This window comes from Pteropus medius, unplaced genomic scaffold, assembly GCF_902729225.1.
Source record: "Pteropus medius unplaced genomic scaffold, Ma_sr-lr_union100, whole genome shotgun sequence".
NCBI classification, from domain to species: Eukaryota; Metazoa; Chordata; class Mammalia; order Chiroptera; family Pteropodidae; genus Pteropus; species Pteropus medius.
In genome coordinates, this window is record NW_024349804.1 from 14006942 (window position 1) to 14031677 (window position 24736).

Genomic DNA, 24736 nt, shown 5'->3' on the forward strand with positions numbered 1-24736 from the left:
GTGTGTGTTTATTCTCCCCCTTTAAATGCTGTCAAACCGAAATGAGAGACATTGCGCAGACCTCAGTTAAAAATTTGGATTCATTTCTTCCTTCAGAAGCTGGACTCAAATCCTGATTTTGTGAGAAATTCGGCATTTCTTCTGTGTATGTTAAAATGAAATCTCTCACACTGAGACTCTTCAATTATTCTCTACCCTACTCACTTATCAGCGAACACATACAGCTGATCAGAACACTAATTAAAACACGCACTGTGATCAGTGATCGCTGTCCACTTTACTTCTTATAAACTACACGGCTTTCTAACAGTAAAATGCTACTACCAACCCGTGCACATTAAGGATGCTGAATCAAATACCCTTGTTGTAATGAACGTTTCACTTATCAGTCTTTCATCCTTTATTTTTCTCCCCATCAAATTAGAGGTAATTTTAATATCTCTCTCCACTTTCCGGACCGTACTGAATGCACGAGATGGGGCGAGCTGATGTTCTTGATTCTTGTTCCCCTTTCCTGCTCCCCACCTGACTTTGAGGTAGCGGAGCAGTGAAACGTCACAGTATTTGCCAAGAGGAGAGAAGGAGGACTGTAAGACTGGGCTATCACAGCGCTCGTCATCTTGTTGGTCCCCCGCGAGTACCTGACTCCCGATGCTGATGCCTGGGCCCAAACCTTCTCCAGGTGAGCCCTTTCTGAGGTTGCATCATCCTGGTCTGCCACGTAACTCCCACTGCTTCTCCCATCTTCCTGGTAAGCTCTGTCCCTCTTCCTGGCTGCCTCTGACCAATCCTCACCCACGCCCATCTCTGCCCCTGCAGCTCGTCATGCTCTGTGAGGGCAAAGACCACAAGTCCTGGCTGCAGCTGGGATTTGTCATTTCCCTGACTAGGCTATAAATTCCTTAAGGGCAAGGAATTTGTGTCCTGCTCACCGCTCCAGGCTCCAGAGCAGTTGGTTAGGCGATGTAACCCATCTTCAGATTCTCGCTCACTGTTCCCTCACTGACCGAACCTGCTCCAAGACAGGTCCTTGCGTCCACCACTTAAAGTCAGGGCCAACAAGGTGGACTCCCTGCAGCCCCTCTGAGAGGTGTGGCAGTGCAGCATTAAAGGGCCTTGCTGCAGAGCTGTGTGTCTTGTAATGCGGCTGCTTCGACCCTGAGGCTCTGTTCTGATGTATAAGAAGCCTGGCAGGACCGGGCACGGACCAGGAAGGCGCCCTCCCGCTCCCCGCGATGTCCTCAGTGGTCCTCCTGCCTCGGGCTCGGACGCCTTCCTCCTCCCAACTCCACCTATCGCGGTTCCACCTGTTCTCTGAGGTCATTTCCAGGTGCCATCTCCTACACAAAGTCCTCTCCCAGATCCTGGGGAAGGATGACGCCCTCCCTCCCTGGAAGCCCCACCACAGACCACAGCCTGTGTGTACTGCGGCGGCACCCCCGCCATGCTGAGAGCTCTGCCAGCATAGCTCCTGCACTGTGCCGGGCTCACTGTCCCTGCATAAGGACGAGGGTCTCCCGCACAGGAAATCGGCAGCAAGTGTCCGTGGAACACAGTACTCAGCCCCCAATGGCTAGAACTTACTGTTAACACAAACGAAAGATACTTGGCTAACTGATTTATAAAGTGCCCCTTGAAAGCCTGCATGTGGGACAATGAGTGCTGAGCGCGTCCTGCTGCCCTGGGAGCTAGTAACCCGGCAGCCTGCTGTGGGGCAGAGCCGTCTCAGTGCCCCTGTCCCCACGGAGGCCAAACAGGATTATCTTTAAAAACAAAGTAAGACAAAAACCCACACTCTGTATGCTGGCGCGACGTGGCTTGGAAGCTGAGCTGCCCTGGTGCCGCTTCGTGGCGCTCACGTGGGGGCGCTCAGACACCGCCTGGGGACAGCACCTCACAGCACTGTCTCGCCTATGACTAAAAACACCGACACCTGTGCTTCAGAACGAAACCTTTACCATCAAGTGGTAGCGGCGTTCTTACCAGATTATCAAGCATCCGCATGAGGGCTTCGAACTCCTGCTCACCAATCAGCCACTTGGGAGGTGATCCGCTGCCCTCCCCTGCCGGGGACTCCGGGGAACGGGACTTGGCTTTGTACTTCCCAGGATCCAGGAGGACTAAGTTGTCTGGCCCTCCTGTGCTGGCCAGAGTTCGAACCTTTTCCAAAACAAGCAGACACTACAGTTGGAGCGCCTTAGAACAAGGGGGTCGGGTAACTATCAGAGATCTCTTAAACAGAACTGTAGGTTTCAAAAGAAACCAAAGCACCGAGTGTAAGAACAAAAAATGTAGGACGAACTGTGACAGACCCATCACAAGGGTCTTCTCAGAAGCTTTCCTTCAGCCTGACAAAAACATTGGGCACACACTTTGGAGGAGAAAGAGGAAGCATTCGAGATCGTATGAAGCAGACTGAGGACCATATCACCACAGAGACGCAGGCTGTGGCACCAGTGGGGAGACCAGATCTGGCTTAAGCGGCACGCACAGCCTTGAGACTGCGAGTAAGTCTCTAGCTCTTTGCACCTTCTTTTTCAAAAGGAGTGCCATGAGGCGCAACTGAAATGACGTGCAATAACACACGTAAAGCACCTGACACCAGGCTGACACACATCAGTACTCCATAAACGGTAGTGACTTGAGTATTTGAAAAATAAAAAAATCAGTCTACGGCCACGCCACCCTGAATGTGCCCGATTCATCTGATCTCAGAAGCTAAGCAGGGTCGGGCCTGGTTAGTGCTTGGATGGGAGGCCACCTAAGAATACTGGATGCTGTAGGCATTAAAAAAAATTTTTTTTTAAATAAAGAAAAAAATCAGAAATAAAAAGCCCAGTAATCATTTGCCAACCTAAATCAGTAAAATGGCATTTGCCCTGGTCAATTTCCAAATCCATGAGCTCATATTTGGCAGAGAGTGTTCAAAGACATTCCTGCAAAACCAGTAGCAAAACTCTACGGGAAGCCCAGAAACCCCGACATAAAGCGCAGAGCGAACATACGGCACCACTCACCTGGATCTCACACGCAACCACGAGGTTATGGATGTAGTAGAAGGCCTCCTCGACGCTCTCTCCGACAGACACGAGCCCATGGTTCCGGAGAATAAGGACCTGAAGGGACAGGAAGCTCACGGAGCTGGGCAGGGAGACCGACCCTGTCACTGTCCTCCTCTTCCCTCTATAACCCGATACCAGATTAGATGGCTACTGACCTTGCTTTTAGGCCCCAAATTTTTCTGAATTAAAACTTTTTCCTCCTCGTCAACCAGAATGCCATGATAATCATGGTAAGCCACTTCTCCAAGGGAAAGCGCCTCCGGAGAGATGGGCAAGAGGCCGCATTTCATCGCCGAGACCTGGAGAATAAGCAGCAGCCATGAAGGCAAATCAAGAGTAACATGCTGACTGCTTTTTCCTCAAAGAATAAAAAAGGGGAACAGATTTTATTTTGTTCTAGTCTCAAAAATAAATGAACCTGTGAACGTAAGATAAACTTTACTTCTAGGGGCTTACTCCCAATCTACAGTTAAACACCACTTGGCTGGGGAAGCCGCAAATAAATCTCACATCTTTCTGGATTTCTGCCACAGTGACTGTCAGCGCCACGTGAACTCAGACGTAATGGTCAAATGAGCCCTGGGTGCAATGCCGGGAGAAACAATGGCTCCCTGTGACATGAGTCTCAGCATCACAGAGAGAGGTTCTGAAGGGCTGGAAGGTTTTTGTGTACTTTGCATCTTAGGTTGTAGGTAGGACTGAGACAGCTGAAAATTAGATAAAAGCAAATCTATAAAAGTTTAAGGATGACTATACTACATAATTTCTCGATATTTATTTAAGTAAAAAATCTAAGTGTTCATAAAGCCTTTAAGTTTCCTTAATTCTCCCAAACTGACTTCGAAGGTCCTCCGTCCAGATTAACAATCTCCAAAGACTCAAATGTCTATAGGTAGAAGAATTCCATACAGAAAAGTTAACATAAAAAAGACAATACCATATTTAATGCCTTTCATAGTAACAGCTATGAGATTTCCTTACCTCTAAAAAATTTCCTTACCAAGTAGTAACTTTGATAATTATTAATACAAATTACATGATAGCTGTTTGTAAGCACATTCCCAAATGTACCTTTAATAGTTCTTTAAAATGCATGGGCTTTTTTTTAAACATTGACTCTTTTGTAGTTGGAAGAGCATGCATTCGTTTAGGGAAAAAACCACATCGTTCCGAGAATGACATACCTAATAAAACTCTGATGCTGCTATCAAAAACCACATCTTCAAAGTTAAATAAGCAAACCAGATCTCTCATTCATCCAAACAAATCAGTACACGTTGACATTAAAACATCAAGATAGATTAAAATTCAGCATTACTCAATCAATGAGGTCATCTGTCAGACAAATAACCCCGAAGTCATTAACATGTAAAACTGGTGATACAAAACCCATTCTGCAGAGTCCCAGAGTGTTCCCCTTTCACATGACTGTACCAGCAACCAGAACGCGCATGTTCACACTGAGGTCAGGGCTTTGTCAAGGTGACCCATTGGCACCAGAACGGCGCAGGCTCGGTGCTGGGCTGGGACGGGATCTTGGGAGGCTGTGGGCTCAGAGGCAGCTGTCCAAGGGCCGGCACGGTCTGTGCCCTCCTCCCCGCATCCCCCCCCCGTGTCCCTCTTCTGACTCTCCGAGGGCGGCCTGACCCAGCCTGGGCTCCCTCACTTCTGCTGGCTCAAGGCCAGGCGCATCAGGCTTGCCCAGGGCACAGCCTACAAGCCTCTACCTCTCCTCCCTCCCTCCCCAGAGCCCGGCCCGCACTCCGCAGTCCCCTCCGGAGCCCACAGCACCCTCACCTACCACCCGTCCTGCCTTCCCTCTTCTTGAACAAGGGTCTCTCTTTGACCGCTGTCATTCAGCACTTCCCAAGTCTTAAATACACTGAAATCTGACCTCCACCCTCACCGCTCAATGGTTTTCTAATTTGTAAGTCTAACGAATGTTTTCAGACTGACAGGATTTTCTAAATTAGACAGCGTATGAACCCCTTAAAAGAAAAAAATAGTCTTTTAAGAAAGTCAAACTTAGTGAGAAAAAATTTTTTTCAGCCAACAAAATTAGGTTTACTGACTTACTGCAGCGGGAGCGGGCACTTCAGAGGACCTGTGAAGTGCCTCTTATAGAACAGCTCTAGAGCTGAAGTCTCTACCAGCACAGCCACACTCACCGCAGCCCCCGCTGGTGTGTGAATGTGCACAAGGCACTTCACGTCGGGTCGTGCAGCATAAATGGCAGAATGTAACATGAAGCCGGCCTGATTTATTCCCAGGTTAGTGCTTCCACGGTCTATGATATCTCCTTGCAGACTGACTTTCACCTGAAAATAAGAAAACAAAACTTTTAAATTACCCTAACTAGAAATTATTTAAACCAAAGTTAAAAGTGTTCATAACTAATTTTAAAGGTTTTTCTCTGAGTTCATCACACAGAACACAGACCTTTTCCTCTTTCTTGGATTTTACATGTCTAACGGGATTAGAAGGTGTTTAATTATGTAGTGTGACCTACACGTACGTGACGCCCAAGAGGCAGAGGACGTTCTTACCAAACTGGATGCAGTCACTTCACTGAAGAGAAGTCCAAAAGGTACAATGAGGAAGTGTTCTTGCTCGGAGCTCACTCTGGTCTGTGGGGAAAGGACCGAGTTAGCTCAAAAATCCAACTGAAATTATCTGCATCTCTCTCCAGTCCACCAACTCACAGGCTGTTGGATAGATACACAACACGGAGCATTTATTATAGTAACTTATCAGGTACATAAAGTGCAGCTTGGTCACATGTGTGATAATGAACTTTATAAAGAAAACACCCAGTGGCTACCAAACCAGTATCACGCGCAAACAGGTGTCATTTCTTGGGTATTTAATAATGAAAACCAAAACTTTCTTTTTAAAAGTCAAAACAGATTTGCTTTTAGTATTCAAAACCTGTAGGATAGCAAACCATCACAAAAGTCACAAACAAGAAGAGGGCTTCCGCACCGCCTGACCAGTTTCAAAGAGCCTCCACGACATCGCGTGGTCACTCCCTGGTTTGTTCGCTCCTTCCTTGGCACCGTTTCCTTTCCGGAACTCATCCAACACAGGTTTGGCACAGACTATGTATCTGTGCTCGATGCTAGTAACACAGTGGGAAAAAGAGTCCTGCCCTGAAAGAGCCTCAGTCTAGTTTCTACGGTGATCCTGGGTTAGACTCTAAAGACGTCCCCAAGCCATTCGGTCAGAAGACATTTACTATTGGGCTAAGAATTCTGACAAGGGATTTGGGCAGGTAGAATTTAGTGCTGGTTGAAAAGGCCTTCAGGTGTTTAGTACAACTTCCTAACCAGCGCAGCGAGTTCTGTGGGGGACCAAACAGAAACACACCGGGTCTGTGTGGGCAGCTGTAGCGACGGGCATGCCCACCACGTCCTCACGCAGCGTGCCTCCCTGCTTCGTTCAGCAGTCACTAAGCATCTACTACATCCTGGGTGCTAGGGTGCAGCAGTAAACGAATGGAAGCTAGGGAGACCTAATCATTAAAATGTCCTCACACTGAGTGAAGATCTGAGTTCACCGCTGCTTCTGCACGCAACACAGAACTAACTCTATCCGCCGTCTGCAGTTTAGTTCTCAGACAGCTACAATCATCCCACCTCCCCCTGCATCGCCATGGGAAACTCACTTGATTCTCTCTGTACGGCATAAGGGAGACCCACGGTCACCTGAGACTTCGGTTAAAATCCTAGCTGTGCCAGGAACTGGCTACACTGTCGTGGGCCGTGGGGTCCTGATCCATAAGATGGGGCTGATGAGAGCTCGTACTCGCGACAGAGCTCTCACTAAATGGCATCGCCTCACTGTGGCCATCGTGGGGGCAGCAGCAGCGGCAGCAGCAAACCACCACCATTAACGAACCCGTTCTAAGTCCCCATTGCCAAGCTATCCGCTTTCTTTTAGCTGGCTCAAAACTAAACACGTGGTTTCAACCTTTCCCCAAAACACTTTCCTGTTAATGGTGAGTTAGTCAGGCTTTTTATTTCTAATCTGTTCTTTAATTTTAAAAAGCATGCCGATCTTTTTAATTATCTAAAACAAAACTATGTAATTGTCCCAATTCCCAAGCTGGGTCAAAACAAAACATAAAACAAGGAATTGTTTTGTGTATTTATCGGTTGGAATGAATAAAAATGAGGTTGGAAATAGGGAAAAATTAAATGTCAAATATTTTTGCTTATTTTAAAAGATTTTATTATGAAACATATATAGAGTATTCAAAGGGTATGTGTAAATTCGGGTATAATAAATCAAACACCCACGTAGCTTTCGAACAGCTTCGGAAACAGGAAGTCTCTCTCTGAAGGTCCAGTTCTCTTCCCCCACACCCCAGAAGTAACCCCTATCCGGAATCACTTGTTAAGCATTTTATTTTATAGTTTTAGTTTATATATATTCACCCTAAGCAATATGTTTAATTTTTATCTGTTTATATGAACTTCATATAATTGGAATCATACTGTGTATATTTTTCAGCAACTTTTGTCAACATTTCAAGTACAGTTGCATACAATATTATATTAGTAATATTAGTTTCAGGTGTACAGTATACGGATTCAGCATTTCTACACCTCACAAGGTGATCACCCGTCACCATGGACACGCATCACAGCATTACTGACTCGACTCCTTTCCCTCCTCCTTCCATCTCCACTCTCTCCCCGCTCTGGCAACCGTCCTTTTGGTCTGTGTTTCTAAGTCTGTTTTTGTTTTGTTTGTTCACTTTTTTTTTTTTTTTTTGAGTCCACATATAATTGAAATCATATGGTATTTGTCTGTGCCTGACTTATTTCACTTAGCATAATACCCCCTAGGTCCATCCACGTTGCCAAAAATGACAAGATTTCATTGTTCTTACGGCTGACTGATATTCTATTGTATCTACGTACCACATCTTCTTTATCCATTTATCTACTGATGGATACCTAGGTTGCTTCCATATCTTGGCTATTGTAAGTAATGCTGCAGTGAACATAGGGGTTTTTGAATTATTTTCGTTTTCTTTGGATAAATACCTAGAAATAGCATCGCTGGATCGTACGGTCGATCTGTTTTCAGTTTCTGAGGACTCTCTGTACTGTTTTCCATAGTGGCTACACGATTTTACATTTCACCAACAGTGCACGAGGGGTGCCCTTACTCCACATCCTCGCCTACGACTGCTATTTGTTGACTTTTGATAAGGTGATATATCACTGTAGTCTGGATTTGCATTTACCTGACAATTGGTGATGTTGAGCATCTTTCATGTATCTGTTGGCCAATGTATGTCTTCCATGGAGAAATGTCATTTTATGTCCTCTGCCAATTTTTTGAGCAAAATTTTTTTGTTATTGAGTTACCAACATTATTTTTGAGATTTCTCCAGATTATGATATACATGGCTATAATTAATTCATTTTCATTGCTGAATGGTATTCACTGGATAGATATACAACTTATGTAGCCGTTCGTCTGTCACTGGACATGATTTCAATTCTGCGATTAAAGACAATGCTATGAACATTCTGCACCTGTCTGCTAGTGTACATGTTCAAGTTTCTCCAGAGCAATAAGCTAAGAAGTGATATCAAAGGGCCTAACATAATGCACACGCCTACCCGTAGGATACGACAGCTCGGTGCTTCTACAACCACCTTTTTAAGAAATTAAAATCGATGTCTGAAATGGCATTCCATTGTGGTTTTAACTTATAATTTCCTGGTTACTAATAAGCTGAGAAATTTTTCACATTTTTATAAGCCACGCTTATTTCCCTTTCCGTGTAATTCCTTTCATATCTTTTGTTCCATGTGATACTGGTCTGTCATTTTCTTATTGGTAGTTCTTTATCTATTCTGAATACCAATTTTTTGTTGGCTACCTCTGAAGTAAAATTGTCCAAGTTGTGGCTTTTATTTTCACTCTCTTTATGGTCTCTTTCAATGATAAGAAATTTGCTCATTTTAATGTAGTTGAATTTATCCAGCTTTTATGATATGCGCTTTTGTGTCTTAAGACATCTGTTCTTAGGTCAGAGGTTAAAAAAGAATGACTTTCACCTATATTGATTCTATAATTTTTAAAGTATTACCTTTCACATTTAATCTTTAATTATTGGAACTGCTTTATGGGTATATTAGAATAAGATAGGAACCCAATACAATTTTCCAATTCTGAGTTTTCAATCCAATTGTGCCAGCACCAATTATTGCCTACTCCATCCTTCCCTGCTAATCTGCAATGCCAACTCTTGACTCTCCGATTCCAGTATATGAGACCTGGTCCTGGGCTCTCTGCTCTGTCCAGTGATCCATTTCTCTCCTCCTTTGCTCAAAGCACAGCACTTTAATTGTCATCACTTTATAAAGTATGACATTTGGTAGGAAAAAGAAATCTCCTTACCTAGTTCTTTAAGAGTGTCATGGCTATTCTCGACCGTTTTTCTTCCATATAAATTTCAGAAGCATGCTATCAGGTTCGACATTTAAAAATAACTACATAAACGGACTCATAAATAGAGCAAACTGTTGGTTGCCAGATTGGAGTGCAGGGAGAGGGAGTGGGGAGGCTGGGTGAAAATGGTGAAGGGATTAAGTACAAAGTTGGTAGTAATAAAATAGTCATGGGGAGGTAAAGTATAGCATCAGGGAACATAGTTAATAATACTGTAATAACTACATAATGCCTAGATTAATCGGGGAATCACTTCGTAAATCATATAAATGACTAACCACTATGCTGTTCACCTAAAACTAATATAAAATGATACTGTATATCAACTGTAATTGAAAAAAACTATACAGCCATTTTATTCACTTTTTTGTCTATATACATGCATAATTCATACAGCTACAACAGTATACATTTAAAATTTTCTTATATAATTATTTTTCATTTTCGTGTTTTCACATGGTCTTTATAATTACCTTTCGTAGTGTATAACATTCTCTCCAATCTATGTTGAATAACTGAGCCATTTCCGATCTATCGCTAGTTATTTAGACGCTTTAAATTTTTCATCATTATAGATAATGCTGTATTTGTACATCACATTTTCTTCTTTGACTTCTGTCTTCAACATTATTTCTAAGAGTGATCTTAACATAGCTACATCTTTTACTGGAGAAAGCTTAAAATATATGATTTTTCTAAGTCTGAAGCAAAAAAGAGAAAATGCTCAATACAGATTTAAAGCGAAAAATGAGGGAAGGACAAAGTCAGTTTTCTAGTCCCCGAGAGACGAGTGCCGGCCGCCCTGCACGTCTTCCCACATGTCTAATGTCCCTTCTCTGTGTACAGGGGAACAAACTCATGTCACAGATCTTAAGGTCACTCACTGAAAACCAGTTATCTCTGGCAAAGACCCATATACGTCCCCAGAAGCACAGTGCCCTGGTCACAAAGGTGGGCTCCAGACCAGCACCTCGGAGATTTAGCATTCCCTGGAGCCCAGAATGGAGCTGAACGTAGCACTCCACTAGGGATGGAAAAGTCCTGCCATGAGCTAGGTGCCACCCAGAGAAAAAGACAGCTCCCATGCTAATTGGGCCACCCTGTTTGACACCCGCCCGCCCCACCCCGCCTCCCACACACAGGAAGCTTCTTTAAATCCAATGCAATCTTAAAACAGAGATGGAATCCAATCACCTCCAATCCTCTCCTCTAACACCTGTTAGCATTTCTAAATCCCTTTAGCATAAAATCCCTATGGGCTCTTTCAAAGGGCACAATGACCTGTTAACACTTCTGGTTACACCAATAAACACAGTTAACAGTTCTTTTCTGTTAAGTGTCTATATAATGACACCTAGATTGTAAACCAAACAAAAAAATGGATGCCAGAAATCGTTAAAAAAACAAATTTTTCCTTAAAGATGTGCTAGTTCACAAGATATAGAAAATATTTTTGGTAACTAGAATTTCTTTTTTACTCAGTACTAAGTCTCAAACAGGTCACTTAACAGAAGAGTAAACAATTAACTAATGTTTTATTTCTGCCAAGTCCAAAACAATTAAAGGGGGAAAAAAACCAAGCAATTTAAGCAATTCAAACTTGTTTAAATAGCATTCATAACAGGACTAGTATTAAACAGCATTTTAAAACGCCCACAAAATGTGACACTGTTATTAAAGCCAAGGGTTACATTTTCTGTTATAGCTGTGACATTTTCATGGAACCGATTTTTAGGCAATCATTTAGCATTAACTCTCTACATTGAACATTCTGTCAAGTATAATTAGCCCCAGATGCCAGCCATTTTCATGCAGGCACAAGGAAGAGAGCTGGCACTTGTGATCAGCTAATTGGAGCCACCGATTAAATATCCATAGGCACCATGGACTTCTTGTTCGACAGTTTTACTGAGGCAGAATTTCAGTTCAGCTGGAATTTCACTCAGCTGTTCACCCAAGAGTTTACTGTGTGCCTACTCTACGCCCAGCACACTTCCTGGTCCTGAGGACACAGAACAGCAGACACAACAGGGGCTCCCTTCATAGAGCTAGTATTAACCATGGGCAGAGATGGATGACAACCAAGCAAACATACGGTGTGGATGGGGTAACTGCTATGCGGGCAACAAAGCTGGCGTGCTGGACAGGGTGACACTGTACAGGCGTGACAGTGTGCGCGCAACACGGTCAGCTTTGCATTTGGAAAAGTTCACTCCAGTGGCAACGTGGAGAACAGAGAGGGAAGGGTGACTCAGTATCTCCGGCAAAGACCCACATCCCATCCCAGAAGCACAGGGCCCTGGTCACAAAGGTGGGCTCCAGACCACCACCTCACAGGTTTAATTAACATTCCTTGGAGTCCAGAATGGAGCTAAACTAAGCATCACTGGTTATGAGTCCACATGCAAAGCACACCTATGTGTGTCCTGAGTATGGAGAAAAGGGGGAAACGATCGGTTGTCCCAAGGGAGATGAGAGTACTGGCAGGATTACGACTTCTTTACACAGCGACGTAAGGTACACCTGTTACTACAAGCAGGCACCAGGGTAGTAATTGAAAATATCCAATGAAAGAAATTCAGTGAAAAAGCAGAGATTGGAACAAGTTTAAAAGTCAAAGGAAAGAAGCAATCCAAAGAAAGAGGCTATCTCTACAAAAGAGCAAAGGGTAAAAAAAAAAAAGGAGAGAAACCTGCCAATGCATTAGGAATCTAAAAAGGCAGAAGGGGATGGAATTCCAAGCCAGGAAATAAGAGTTTGGCCGTAGACAGGACACTGTAACAGGTGGCCAGGAGTACAAAATGGGTACAAACGTCAGTAAGGAGTTCCCATTTTCTCTGTGACATGATGTGGTCATTTGATGGGCGAAGGTGGTCAGGAGTTTCGAAGATAGTAGAGAGATAGTAGGGAATACTCATGAGCTTGTAGGAGACATCCTACAGTTGCTGGACAGTGCTGTGGGTCCATTTGAGACTGGGGGTATAAATCTATGGGGAAGGCCACTGGGCTGTTGTGAGGCTCTCGGCAGCAGGATCTGGCTATTTGTGTCCAGGGTGGGAGAGTGTGGTTTTGGCAAGGAGTGTTCCTGAAATGATAGACCATGAAATTCTAGCTGGACAAAATAGGGAGCGAATATGGGCTGATGGATAGGAATGTAGAAGGGAAAATCCGCAAGGGCAGGACTTGTTTCAGTCACTCAGCTACAATCCCAGAGTTAGAACAATGCTTGGTACAGAATAATAAATATTTACAGCAGACGCCCAGTAAATATTTATTGCAAGAATGAAGTGAATAAAACTAAGAGATCCTAATAATGTTGACAAATGGCTAAAAATGGAGTAGCTAAAGAAGTAATGTAAGAAAGAGAGAAAGCTTTGACCAGAGTAAGAAAGAAAACATCTTCATTCTTAGGTTTTGGGGCAAAAAAGAATTTTAGGAACTGCCTATGATTTGGTAAATACTCATTTATTAGGTTAGCATGCAAGGAAGGAGACTGACTGACTGATTTTTGTTTTATTTTATTTTTTAGGCAAGGCAACCCTTGGTTGACCTCACGGATTGCAAGGACCTTGTCAGCTTACGATCCCTTATTTTTTTAAATTTTTATGACTCCAGCACCTGGTCTTCCTAGCTGGTCCCCCATCCAAGTACTAACCAGGCCCGACCCTGCTTAGCTTCTGAGACCGGACAGGATCGGGCTTGTCCAGGGTGGCATGGCCGCAGATGCTAGGAAGGAGTTTTAAAGAACTACTGTTCTCGTAATTTTTAATTCAAATTGGCCAGTTCTCAGAAAATTATACTCTGCCGTCAGGAATCAAAAGGAAGCTGTTCCCAGGTTTACTTCAGCTCAGGGGCTTCTGCTTCTAAATGGAAAGAGACAGTCCAGGCAGGCACTGTTCCATTCACCGTTCACTTACTACTCCGCTCGCTACTCACTGTGATATGATTGTAGATAAGCTGAGACCATCCAAAGAGATCTGCTAGTCTGTACAACGCTGCCAATTTACACCTCAGTAATTTCTCCCCTTTGTCATAGGCAATCGAATCAGATCCTCTAAGGTCATTCACAGGAGTTACCATACCAAGACCTGAAATAAAGAAAAACAAAACTCAAAGATTTAATATTTCTTACCAAATGTAAATCAAATAATAATGGTTCTGAGATAATCTTCCACACTAGGCCATAACTGGTCTCGAAAACTCATAAAGACCATGTTCCCTAAGGTAATACAACTAAGTTGAAATCAATAACAAAAAAGTAGCAAAATTGTGGAATGCAGTAAAGCAATACTTAGAAGGACATTTACAGTATTAAATGTTTATCAGAAAAGAAAGGTTTTAAAAAAATGATCTGAGTTTCTACCTCAGGAAACTAGAAAGAGATCAAATTAAATCTGAAAATAAAAAGAAAAATAATAAAGATAAAAGTAGCTATCAATCAAACAGAAAAAGAGAAAAACTGATTAAATCTTGAGAAGATTAAAAATAAAATGAAATCAAAACAAAATAAAATACACCTCTAGACTCATCAATAAAACATAGCAAAAGCAGAAATTACCATTATGAAGAAGTAGAGAGGGATCATCACTATATATCTTACAGATATTAAAAGGATAATATGAACAACTACGCCAGCAAAGTTTTTAACTTAGATAAAATAGACAAATTCCTTAAAAGACACAAAGTCCCAAAGCTCCCTCCATAAGGAACAGATATCCGGAGTAGCCCTATTTCCATTAAGCTGAATTTGCAGTTAAAACCATTCCCATAAAGAAAACTCCAGGGCCCAGATGACTTCGCTGTGAATTCCATCACACATTTATGGAAGAAATAATACCAATTCCACACAAATGCTTCCTGAACATTTTCCAACTGACCCTCAGGCCCAGTATTACCTTGATACTAAAACCACATAAAGACATACTATTACATAACATTACAAGAAAAAAAACAGACCAACCTCTTTCATGAACACAGACTAAAAACACTTAAAAGTTCGGCAAATTATCTGACAATACATGAGAAGAATAACATCTCATGACTGGGAGAGTTTTTCTCAGGAATGCACTGTTAGTGCAGCATTCAAAAAGCAAATAATATCGAACTGAAGAGGAAAATCCACGCAATCATTTTAATAGATGCAGAAAAAGATTTCACAAAATCCAACAACCATTCAGGATAAAAGCTCTCAGCAACTTAGGAATAGAAGGGCACATCCTCAACTTGATAAGAAAAGTCTACAAAAAACTTACCATCACCGTCAAGACTGAATACACTTGCACACTTACTGAATACTCTACTGGGGAGTCTAACTAGTGCAATAAAGCAAGAAAGGGGAAGAAAAAAAAACATATACATTAGAAAGGAAAAAAAGTATTTGATTGCACGACCAGACTTGGTCATGACATAATTATCCTCGTTATATATTGTTCAATTTGATATTTTTCTTTTTAATTATGAACTATCTGAAACATACAGAAAATTATAGAGAACAATGCTGTTGTTCTGACAGACAACAAGTATCTGTCATCTTGATCAACATGTCGATCTACTTTAGATATCTGTAGATTAAAAGATGGTGGCAGTGGCAGTACAGTGTTTGAATCTTCTTAAACCTCTATCTGAACACTGCACAAAAATATTAACTAGAGCAACAAGATAAAAGAACCAAAACCCAAGGATGATAGCTACAGCAAAACTAGATAACAAGGTAAGCCCACGAAGCTGAAAATATAAGCAGGTCGGGCTGACAGAGACAGAGTGCAGGATGTCAGTGTGTCAGTGTTGAGGATGGGGTGGAAGAAAAGGGGATGAGGGGAGGGGAAGAGAGAGAGAAAGAAAGGAAAGAAAAGTCCAGGTAGTAGCAAGCGAGGGGAGCAGAGCCTGATTTCATTAAGTGAGCTGCCATGGTTTCGGCACTTCACAGAAGGGAAAGATGAGGGAGCTCCGGGGCCACGACCTTCGTGAAACTTTCCTGAACCAGACTCTTCCAGAAAAACTAACTTCATGCAACAACAGAAAAATACTGCGCTCACATGCTACACAAAAATTACTATAAGAAAAAAGAACAGAATCACATCTTTACAGGTAGAGAAAACACACAAGAAAGAAGTGTCCACAAAACAAATGAAAATGATAACCTGCTATTTCATAACAAGGTAAACAAAGTCGTTAATAATAAAAGTATAAAAAAAATTTTAAATCATTAGAAAAATTCAGAAATGAGGGTTACAGTATAAAAAAATGAGATATAAAAAAATCTTAAAAATACTAAAAAGTCGAAGATGAAAATTTTTTAAATCACAGAAAAATGAAATAAAAAAATTCTGAGAAAAAGTGACAGTTAAAGAAGACACCCCAAGAAAATTCGACATGCACATAACAGAAGAAAACAAAAGAGAACAGAGTAATCACCAAAAACCAATTCAAGAAAATATCGCTAAAATTAAAAAGATTTAGAAGGGCATATCATCTGAGAAAATTAACCCAGAATGACTAACACTAAGACATTCTGGCATAACTGCTGGACTATAGAGAAAAACAGTTTGCACACCCAGGAAAAAAGACCAGGTTACTTTGATGGAAAGGTTGTCTTCGACTTTTAACAGAAATGCTTTGGGCCAGAAGAAAATGAATTATGTATTTGAGATACATAAAATAGGAAAATGTGAGCCAAGGATTTCATACCCAAGCCAAATCAAATGCGCACTGGCGTCCGAAGGCCGTGGCATGCAAGAAGTCAAGGGCTCGTCTCCACAAGTGTTCTGGGAGAGGCCTGCTGCAGACCGATGCGGGGAAGCTGCTCTCCTATGAACAAATGGTCAGCGCCGGATTCCCCAGAATGTGCCTTCAATGACAGGAAAAAAGTGGCCACCTTCCTGGCCACGTCCCATTTCCCAGAGAAGTTCCTTTATAGAAATATTCTAACTAATGAATACAGAAGAAATGATGGGATTAAAACATCACCGTCTTGGAAACTTTCCTTAAATTAATGGATCTAGGCACTGAACATCAATGGCTGCTAACAACACAAAAAGAAACCACCAGACCTGTGTGCCTACTGATAGAACACAGAACCACCTATGAAGCAGGGTTCACCGGAAAAACTGAATTCCTTTATTAGTAATTCATATGAAATATCATTGGGACCCACTAAGAATCCATGTGAAAACGTGAAACCTTACTACCATTTGATTTCTGGATGGCAGTTTGAGCTAGTAAATTAAACATGATGCTTAATACTTTCTAGATATTAATGATATATCATTCTGTTGAATGTCGGTCAACTTCTAAGAATATCATGGAATGAACAGGTAAACAGCAAATGCCAGGTGGTCTAACAGAAACCAATACCTTACGACAGTCAACTGGAAGATGATTATCCAGCTAGAACTATGAAAGACTGGTCCAAGGGTCAGTACACAGGAGGTCATACCAGTTGGCGCCCAAGTCACCCTGGGCCCCACTTTTGCACAGCTATCCGTTCTCTGCTCACATTCACCCATCCAACATTTCCCTTCCGGCCTTCTTTCAGAATTCCTGTTTCTCACTCATTTGCAAGCAGCAGTGAAGAATGGTGGGTGAGAAATGCTGGCCTGGCTGAAATGAGTTCAGGCAAAAATGATGTGCTACTCCACAAGCATTGTTTCTGCTTAGTTCAATTCACAAAGGATCTGAGAAAAGTCATCTGCCTGAGAAACAACAGAGCCTCACTGGCTGATAAAAAAGGAGCCTTCTACCTTCAGGACATGTTCAGACTTGCAGCCTATTTTTTACTATAAAACATATTAACTTTGGAAAAACTCCATTTGATATGTTCCATAGTAGTGTATGCCTATCTGTTTCAAATGAGAAAATGTCAGGAACTTTTTCCAGAAGATGACAGAGCACATGCAGAATCAGGAACTACTCACTCATGTTCAAGGCTGCCATCCCTCCCTGTGGGGCTGCCGGGTAGACGCTGGGTACATTGGCGGTCATGAAATCTGCAATCTGCTGTAACGCCAACAGGCCTGTGGGATTCTTCCCCTTCTTAAATTGTTCCTGTATCATTGATTCCAATTCTTCACAGAAGGCCTAATAAAAGGCAAATTCAAACAATGAGATACCATTTCTTTTCCGTTCCTGGAAGGCAGGGGTAACTTTCACGTTGATTAATTTTTTGTTTGTTTTCATTCAGTGCTAGAAAGACAAATGGATATTTCACACATGGCTACTTGAAGCATAAACTGGTACATTCTTTCTAGAAAGTAATTTAACAATATAAAAGCTTAAAAACTTCAACAGGCATTCTGTTCTTAGGAATCTTTTCTAAAGAAATAATCCAGGATATGCTCAAAGATGTATTCCTAAGGATGTTCATTCTACCACTACTGATGAGAGGGAAAACAGGTAACAAGCTACAGTTTAAGCAGCAGAAAAGTGATGAAATACACTGACCCACCTGACAATGGAAGTCTATGCACACTCAACACGAAAGGCCGAAAAAAGTTAAATGACATAAAATTGTTCTTGATATATATTTGATATATAACCAATTTTTGTAAGAGTAAATACAAGACTAAAAGCAAATACACCAAAATGTTTACTGTAATTCTCTTAGCGATAGAGTAGTAATTTTCATATTCTACTTTGTGCTTCTCAGTATTTTCTTCGAAATACATTTTTTGAAAACACTTTTTAAAAGTTGAAAAAGGAACCCTAAAACATCTATCCTTCATGGAATAATCCAAAATTAGGCAGAAAGCTTAAGCTGGGTTGATGGTGATTTTAATATAGTGTCACTCTTGAAACAATACACATAATTTATAGTTTCCCCAACTGTACTGAAATAATTTTTTACGTATCCCATAAGGAAATCTTTATTTAAAGTGAAATGAGTTCACTGACTATCCAGATATGACTAAAAGCACTCCAAGGGCTTCTAGATGATTCTACATTAATCTTATTTCTAGTTTCTCACTGCTCAAACTGAAAAGATACATTGCCAAGGGATGAGTATATCTATAGGTAAAGTACACTTATCAATTGAGGGGAGCAAGCAACAAGCAAATGGACTGGTGTTGATCTGACAGGTAAAAGAACGTTGAGGGGCAGGGGCCCCTCTCTACCACATCGTGCTACGCGTGCTGCCCGTCACAGATCACACTCTGCGGCAGTCAAGGAGGGAGGGTAAAGCTGACCGGGGCTCTGACTACAAGGGAGAAATCAAATAAACCACCAACACATGGTCATGAGGCCATCTCTGCTGGCAATATAGAACGCACCGGTATCGGTAGAGGGGCACAGCTTTAGGTGGAGAGGTACAGAGACAGATGGTACTAAACACCACGGAGTGCACTGGGCACAGGGGATGCAAAAGCTGAATTAACAAGTCCCCTTCCCTCGTGGGCCCTCAATCTGAAAATTCAATCTATTTCAGTGGTTTTCAAATCCACATATAAAATCTACAGGAAGCACAATTCAACATACACTACAACAAGTACTACATACACACACTCCTCTACAATTCAACATACAGAAGTACCAGGCACTGGGGACATATAGAAAACACGGTCCTTGTTATCCAGGAACTTAAAGCTTAGTAAGGAAAACACAGAAAGAAAAACAATGACAGTACACGAGGCCCTCTATGTCCCTAGCATTCCAGGTGGCCTGTATGTGCAGTAGGGAGGTGAACTTAGCAGAGACCTGGAGCCACCCATCTGGATCCCAGAGCCTGGCTCCAGCCAGCAGTCGTCAGCTAATGACCTCGCATGCTTCCTTGGTCCTAAGTGCTGGTGGTTAACATCCACATTCTCACCTCCCAACATCCTGACCACCTCTCCCCCAACGACCCCGTCATCCGACTCACCCCTGCCTCCCATTTCCAAGGCCACGCCCCAGGCCTGCTCATTCCTAGTCATCGGGCCCCTCTTCAACCTCGGCATGTGCTCTCCAAACAGCCCCTCCCAGCATCCATCCTTTCGTCAATTCCGTGGTGATGCGAACACCTTCCCACTGTCCCTCCCCTTCCGAGTGTCCTGACCTCCCTCGCCCCGCTCAGGCACTTAGGCGAACATTATGACCATTCCCTTGCTGATACCTTCAACTCTCTACCACCTCATCTGGCAAAATCTCAGCCCTGGTCACGCTCAGCTCCTTATCCCTCCTACTCGTGCTGCGAAAGTGGCTGCAGAAAAAAGCAAGAAGGCGCTGTGCTGTCTCAGTGTAAACTCCCGGCCAGCGAGCTGAGTGCGCCCTTCCCATTCACCCAGCGACCAGCCCCGACGTTGCTTGCCCACCCCCTCACCCGCCCCATGGCTTCCCTCCTCAAACCTCTGCACCACGCCCTGCGCCCGCTCTCGGCAGGTGACTCCGTGTGCTGTTTCACTGAGAACAGAGATACAGTCTGAAGGAAACTTTCGCAAATTCTCCTCGCATCCACCTAACCATCAGCATCAGCGTGCACGCCTCGCTGTGGGTGAACGACCCCCGCTCCCAACACCGAGAACCAACACCAGGCACGTGGCTATCTGGCAAGCCCCAGGCTTTACCAGTCTCTGAGCTCATGTCCTTTCCCTGCCCCAGGACCCCACCCTGAGCTGAGGTCGGTGACTGTCCTCAACAACGTGTGGTTAGGGATCTGACTTTCTCCGCATCCCCAGTACCTAGCACTGTGCCTGACACGTAGCAGGTGCTGTACATTTAGCTTCTTCACTCTAGCTCTAGGGATTTTTATTAAGTTTCCTATTGCTTTTATCTAGAACTACTGCTCAAGCCAAAAGTCTAGATGTCATCCTGACCTTTTTCTCTCTCACCTCTCCCTCCCCCCCATCAGTAAGTCTTATTCACCTCGCATTCAAAATAAAACCCAAATGAGTGTACCTCTCTCCATCCCTACTAGCAGCACCCCAGCCCAAGCCACCACCATCTGGTTTAGAAGCCGGCTCTCTCTCTTCCCCCACAGGACGTTCTCTCTATACCGAACCCAGCACGAGCTCTTCGAACACGGAGCCTGCCAGTCCTCTGCGCAGCCCTCCAGCGACTCTCTAATGTACTCTGAATGCCAAACAAACTCCCGATCTGAGCTTACCCCGCCTTCCCGGACCTGCTCCCTCCTCCCTCTCCGACCTCTGCGTTGCCTCGTAGGCTTGTGATGCTGATCACTTTTTGACTCTCCAAGCTCATCAAGCTCATCTCTATCCTGGGAGTGCACTTAGCTCCTCCCTAGGGCCAGAATGCTTCTCCCCCGACCCCCACACAAGCGGCCAGCTCCTTCCTGCCATTCAGAGTGCAGATTCAATCTCCCTTCCTCCGAGAGCCTCATCTAACCAAGTCATGCTCAATCTAATCATCCAACTGCTTCCTGTGGTGTGCTTTTGTCTGCTGTTTACTGTTCATCTCCGATTAGAAGGTAAAGTCTGAGACTTGATCTGGGTGCTTACGTCAGTGTTATACACATCAAAATGTGTCAAGCTGAACACTTAAGATTTGTGTATTGCACATTATACCTCAGCAATATGTGAATACTAACCACCAAACAAATAAAATCTGTTAGAGTTAGAGGCCCTATATGTCTTAGTTACTGCTAAATCTCCAGTTCCTTGAACAGCACATAAGACATAATAAACATTTTTTTAAAAATCCAATGACTATCTGCCAAATGACACCCCAAAATATTAAGAAAATAAAATAAAAACAGATTAGAAGGATGACACACACGCAAGGGCAGCAGCATCAACGTGAGAAAATATGAAAACAGAACTCCTTTACCAGAGATGCAAACAGGAGGCATTTAGTTGCAGTTCAAAATGCTGATGAATCAATAAATCAGGCACTGTTGAGGCCTACTATGTGCTCAGCACCAAGCTAGGCATTCTGGAGGAAATAGTAATTTTTGAAAGGTCCCAATAAATAAAGACTCTCAGGAAAAGTAATGAAGGAGTAAAAAGAAATAAACACTTCCTATCCTTTTCATACTCAAGATTCACTTATCGTCTCTGGTAACCTGAACTACACTGAATTCTTTCGACAGCAATACACCTACGTACAAGGCACTGACTTCCCGTGTTAAGAGACAGACTGCCTAGGACCCGTCCAACAGAGCACGAGAGCTGAAGTTCTGGAAGAAGGAAGATGCTCAGAGAGGAAGCAGTTCTTACGGGGCTCTGCAGAATCATGGACACCCTCTTTTTCTGCTCCATCATGTTGAAGTCCTGGCGAAGGTCTGGGGCCATGTTCCTCTCTCGCAGGTATTCTGGATTGTTCTCATCCACTCTGTCGAAGTACCTCTCCTTGTGAGGGGCTGTGGTCGGGGGTGGTGAGGTCACCACGACGGCCCGAGTATCACCATTCATCGCACAATCTTTCTAGGCTCCTACAGAATCAAAACAAAAAGAAGTATTGTTTTTGAATCAATGTCCAATAGCATTTTATAGTGAGCACGTCAGCCTGCTAAGTACAGTGGTCAGCCTGAGGACGCTCTACTGACTGACCCATCGGAGCCATGACGTGCGAGGCTTCTTTGTGGCCTCGGAGGCACATGGCTGGTCAGCCATCTCCCACCCTTCCAATGGCATTTTTTGTCTGTGCCACTGTCCCTCGGCGGAAAACAGGAGAACGATCTAACAAAAGTATTATGCCCTCTGACAAACTGAAAAAGAACTAAATAAATATTAAAATATTGACAAGATAGTTTAATTCATGATATTGCCTACACCAACAGGATCTGTGAACAGCAGCATAGATCGTTTCTGGAGAAATTTGATTTATTACATTTTTCCAAAAAAGTATCAGTAGTGATACTGCAAAGAATTCCCCAAAAAGATCAGTAAGAGAGAAGCTGCTCGCACGTCTGTATTCACGCAACTGGGAAACGCCCCTCACCGACACCACCTTCAGGTTCAAAGAACAGCAGGTTCTGAAAACGTCAACATGCCCTAGTTTGTGAATAACTCCAAAAATGCCCAAATGGCTCAAATTTAAACATCAGCTAACATGGCTACTTACTTTTACATTTAAATACCAAACTTTTATTTAAAATGATGTTCAAACATACTAAATTATGTTCATCTTTAAGTACTAAATCTCTGAACTACACCTTTATTAATCATACCAAAAGTTCAATTTCTATTGTTTCTATACAAGAGTAAATAGTGAATGGCAGCTTTAACTATACACACACACACACACACACATATGGCATTTACGAGCATCTATGATGTCCAGTCACCGTGCTGGGCACAAAAACTAATGAGTTGTGGTCCTCACTTGGGGAAAGTTGGACTTACAGCCTAGCCGGGTAGACAGACGGGCTGAGAAAGGCGGAGGGGCCGATCTGGAAGCAAGTCTTCAGCACATGGATGGTACTTAAGGCCAGGAGAGAGGAATCTGGCCAGCAGAAGACTATAGATTGAGATGAGGAAGCAGAACTCGCACCTAGAACACTTTCCGGCATATACTGGATATGCAAATTTAATTTTTTTTTGAGTAAATTAAGATCAAGGAGACAAAATGAGAAAGTCTCAGAAGCTGTAGGCAGAGTGTTTTTCGTGGCGAGTGAGTGAACAGTTCCCCAAGCCACAGAAGGTAATAAGCAAGACAAAGATTTAAATCTGATTAAATTAGCAACTAAAACCGTAACTGGTGCCCATTTCTTAAACTATACACAAAAATTCATTCCAAGTGGAACACAGATCCAAATGTAACAGTAAAAACTATAAAATTCTTAGGAGAAAACAAAGGAGTAAATCTATAAGAACCTGGGTTAGTTAGGCAAAGTCACATGACACCAAAAGGGTGACCAACTAAAAGATATAAACTGGACTTCCTCAATATGAAAAACGTTTGTGCTTCCCAGGATACATAACAAAGTGGAAAGACAACCCACAGAATGGGGGAAAATATTTGCAAATCATATAGCTAATAATCGATTTTCATCTGGAATATGTAGAGCTTTTACAACTTAATAATTAAAATAACAATAAAATACTTGAAAATCATCAAGTGACCACAGTGGATGCCACACAGAGCTGAAGTACTCAGTTAAGCCCTGCTTGAGGTCCTGGTCCACAAAATCGTGAGATACGAATGATAAGTACTTTAAGCTTCAAAGTCCTAAGACGGTCTGTTAGGCTGAAACAGGTAACTGACGCACATCCCTTCGAATGACCATAGGGGAAGGAGAATGACGGCAGCCAGAACTGTATTTCTAGCCACTGTTCTTTACTTGTATTTGTTCCTCTCACCGCCCCTATTAGTTGACATCCTATTATCTCCCTCACAGTTACAGATGAGGAAACTCAGGTCACTCAGCTAGGAAGAAGGCTGGGGTTCCAAAGCAGGCCATTTTGTTCTGAACCTCTAAGCCATACTGTGAATGATGACGACGAGAGAGGGTGGCGGCATCCCCAAAGGGATGGGAAGGGATGGAGTCAAGGGCACAGGTGCAGACTGGCCTTGAACACAGGAGGCTCCAACCTTGGGAATCTGAGGCTGGCACTGTTAATTTTTTGATGTGCATATGAATCCTCTGGGAATCACATTTAAGAATCAGTAGGTCTAAAGTGGGGCCTGAGATTCTGCAAGTCTGTGAGCTCCCAAGTGATACCAATGCCACTGAACTGGGACCAAATTGAATACCAAGGCTTAAAAAAAATAGTTTGTTTATACAAAAAATATTGTAGCACCAACAGCCAAAGAATCAGCTGAAGAAAACTTTTTTTAAGAAAAAGATTAATTCAGATATTGCTCTTTTAAAACCTAAAGATATGACAGAAATAACAGAAATGCTTAAAGCGACAGTTCAAAGGCAAAATATAAAAATAACAAGGGACTAAAAGTCAACAGAGAATAAATGAACCAATGATCTAAATGCAGCCTTTAAAATGTACTGTTCTCTAAATGTTTCCTTTAAAATATTTAATCGGTTCACTATTAACCTAGTTTGTGCTAAAAGATCAATCCAAAGAACAAAACAATAATGGCTGTCTGACGTTTCTTCGTTAGATGTAAATGAAGCTGAATATTCTGAGCCAATTAAAAAAAAAAAGACAAAAGGATATACAGTATTATGATTTCCCTATTAATAAATGGGTCCCTATTTTAAGCCACTTTTATCAGTAAATAAGGATACAGGGGCCTGCTTTAGAAGCAACTATAGCTGTTTCCTGGTTCCCAGAGCTGACTGAAAGAAAAGAGCCTTTGTAAAACCAAGGCGTTGA

The 24736-nt window shown here is 42.7% G+C and overlaps 1 protein-coding gene and 2 pseudogenes across 12 annotated transcripts in view; 1 reads left to right on the forward strand and 2 right to left on the reverse strand.

Annotated features, from left to right (window-relative positions):
• ADD1 (adducin 1) overlaps positions 1–24736 on the reverse strand; it is a 68656-nt gene that overhangs the window by 15474 nt on the left and 28446 nt on the right. For all 12 annotated transcript variants that reach the window (XM_039838265.1, XM_039838263.1, XM_039838268.1 and 9 more), the window contains 8 exons: positions 21677–21891; positions 17447–17609; positions 13470–13621; positions 5609–5689; positions 5231–5380; positions 3218–3361; positions 3018–3116; positions 1984–2160 (listed from right to left, as the gene is read on the reverse strand). In XM_039838265.1, coding sequence (XP_039694199.1) covers positions 1984–2160; positions 3018–3116; positions 3218–3361; positions 5231–5380; positions 5609–5689; positions 13470–13621; positions 17447–17609; positions 21677–21871 — 1161 coding nt within the window. In that variant the 5' untranslated portion in view covers positions 21872–21891. The remainder of the gene's footprint in view (positions 1–1983; positions 2161–3017; positions 3117–3217; positions 3362–5230; positions 5381–5608; positions 5690–13469; positions 13622–17446; positions 17610–21676; positions 21892–24736) is intronic.
• Positions 2669–2786, forward strand: LOC120582990 (uncharacterized; annotated as a pseudogene).
• Positions 13140–13258, reverse strand: LOC120583055 (uncharacterized; annotated as a pseudogene).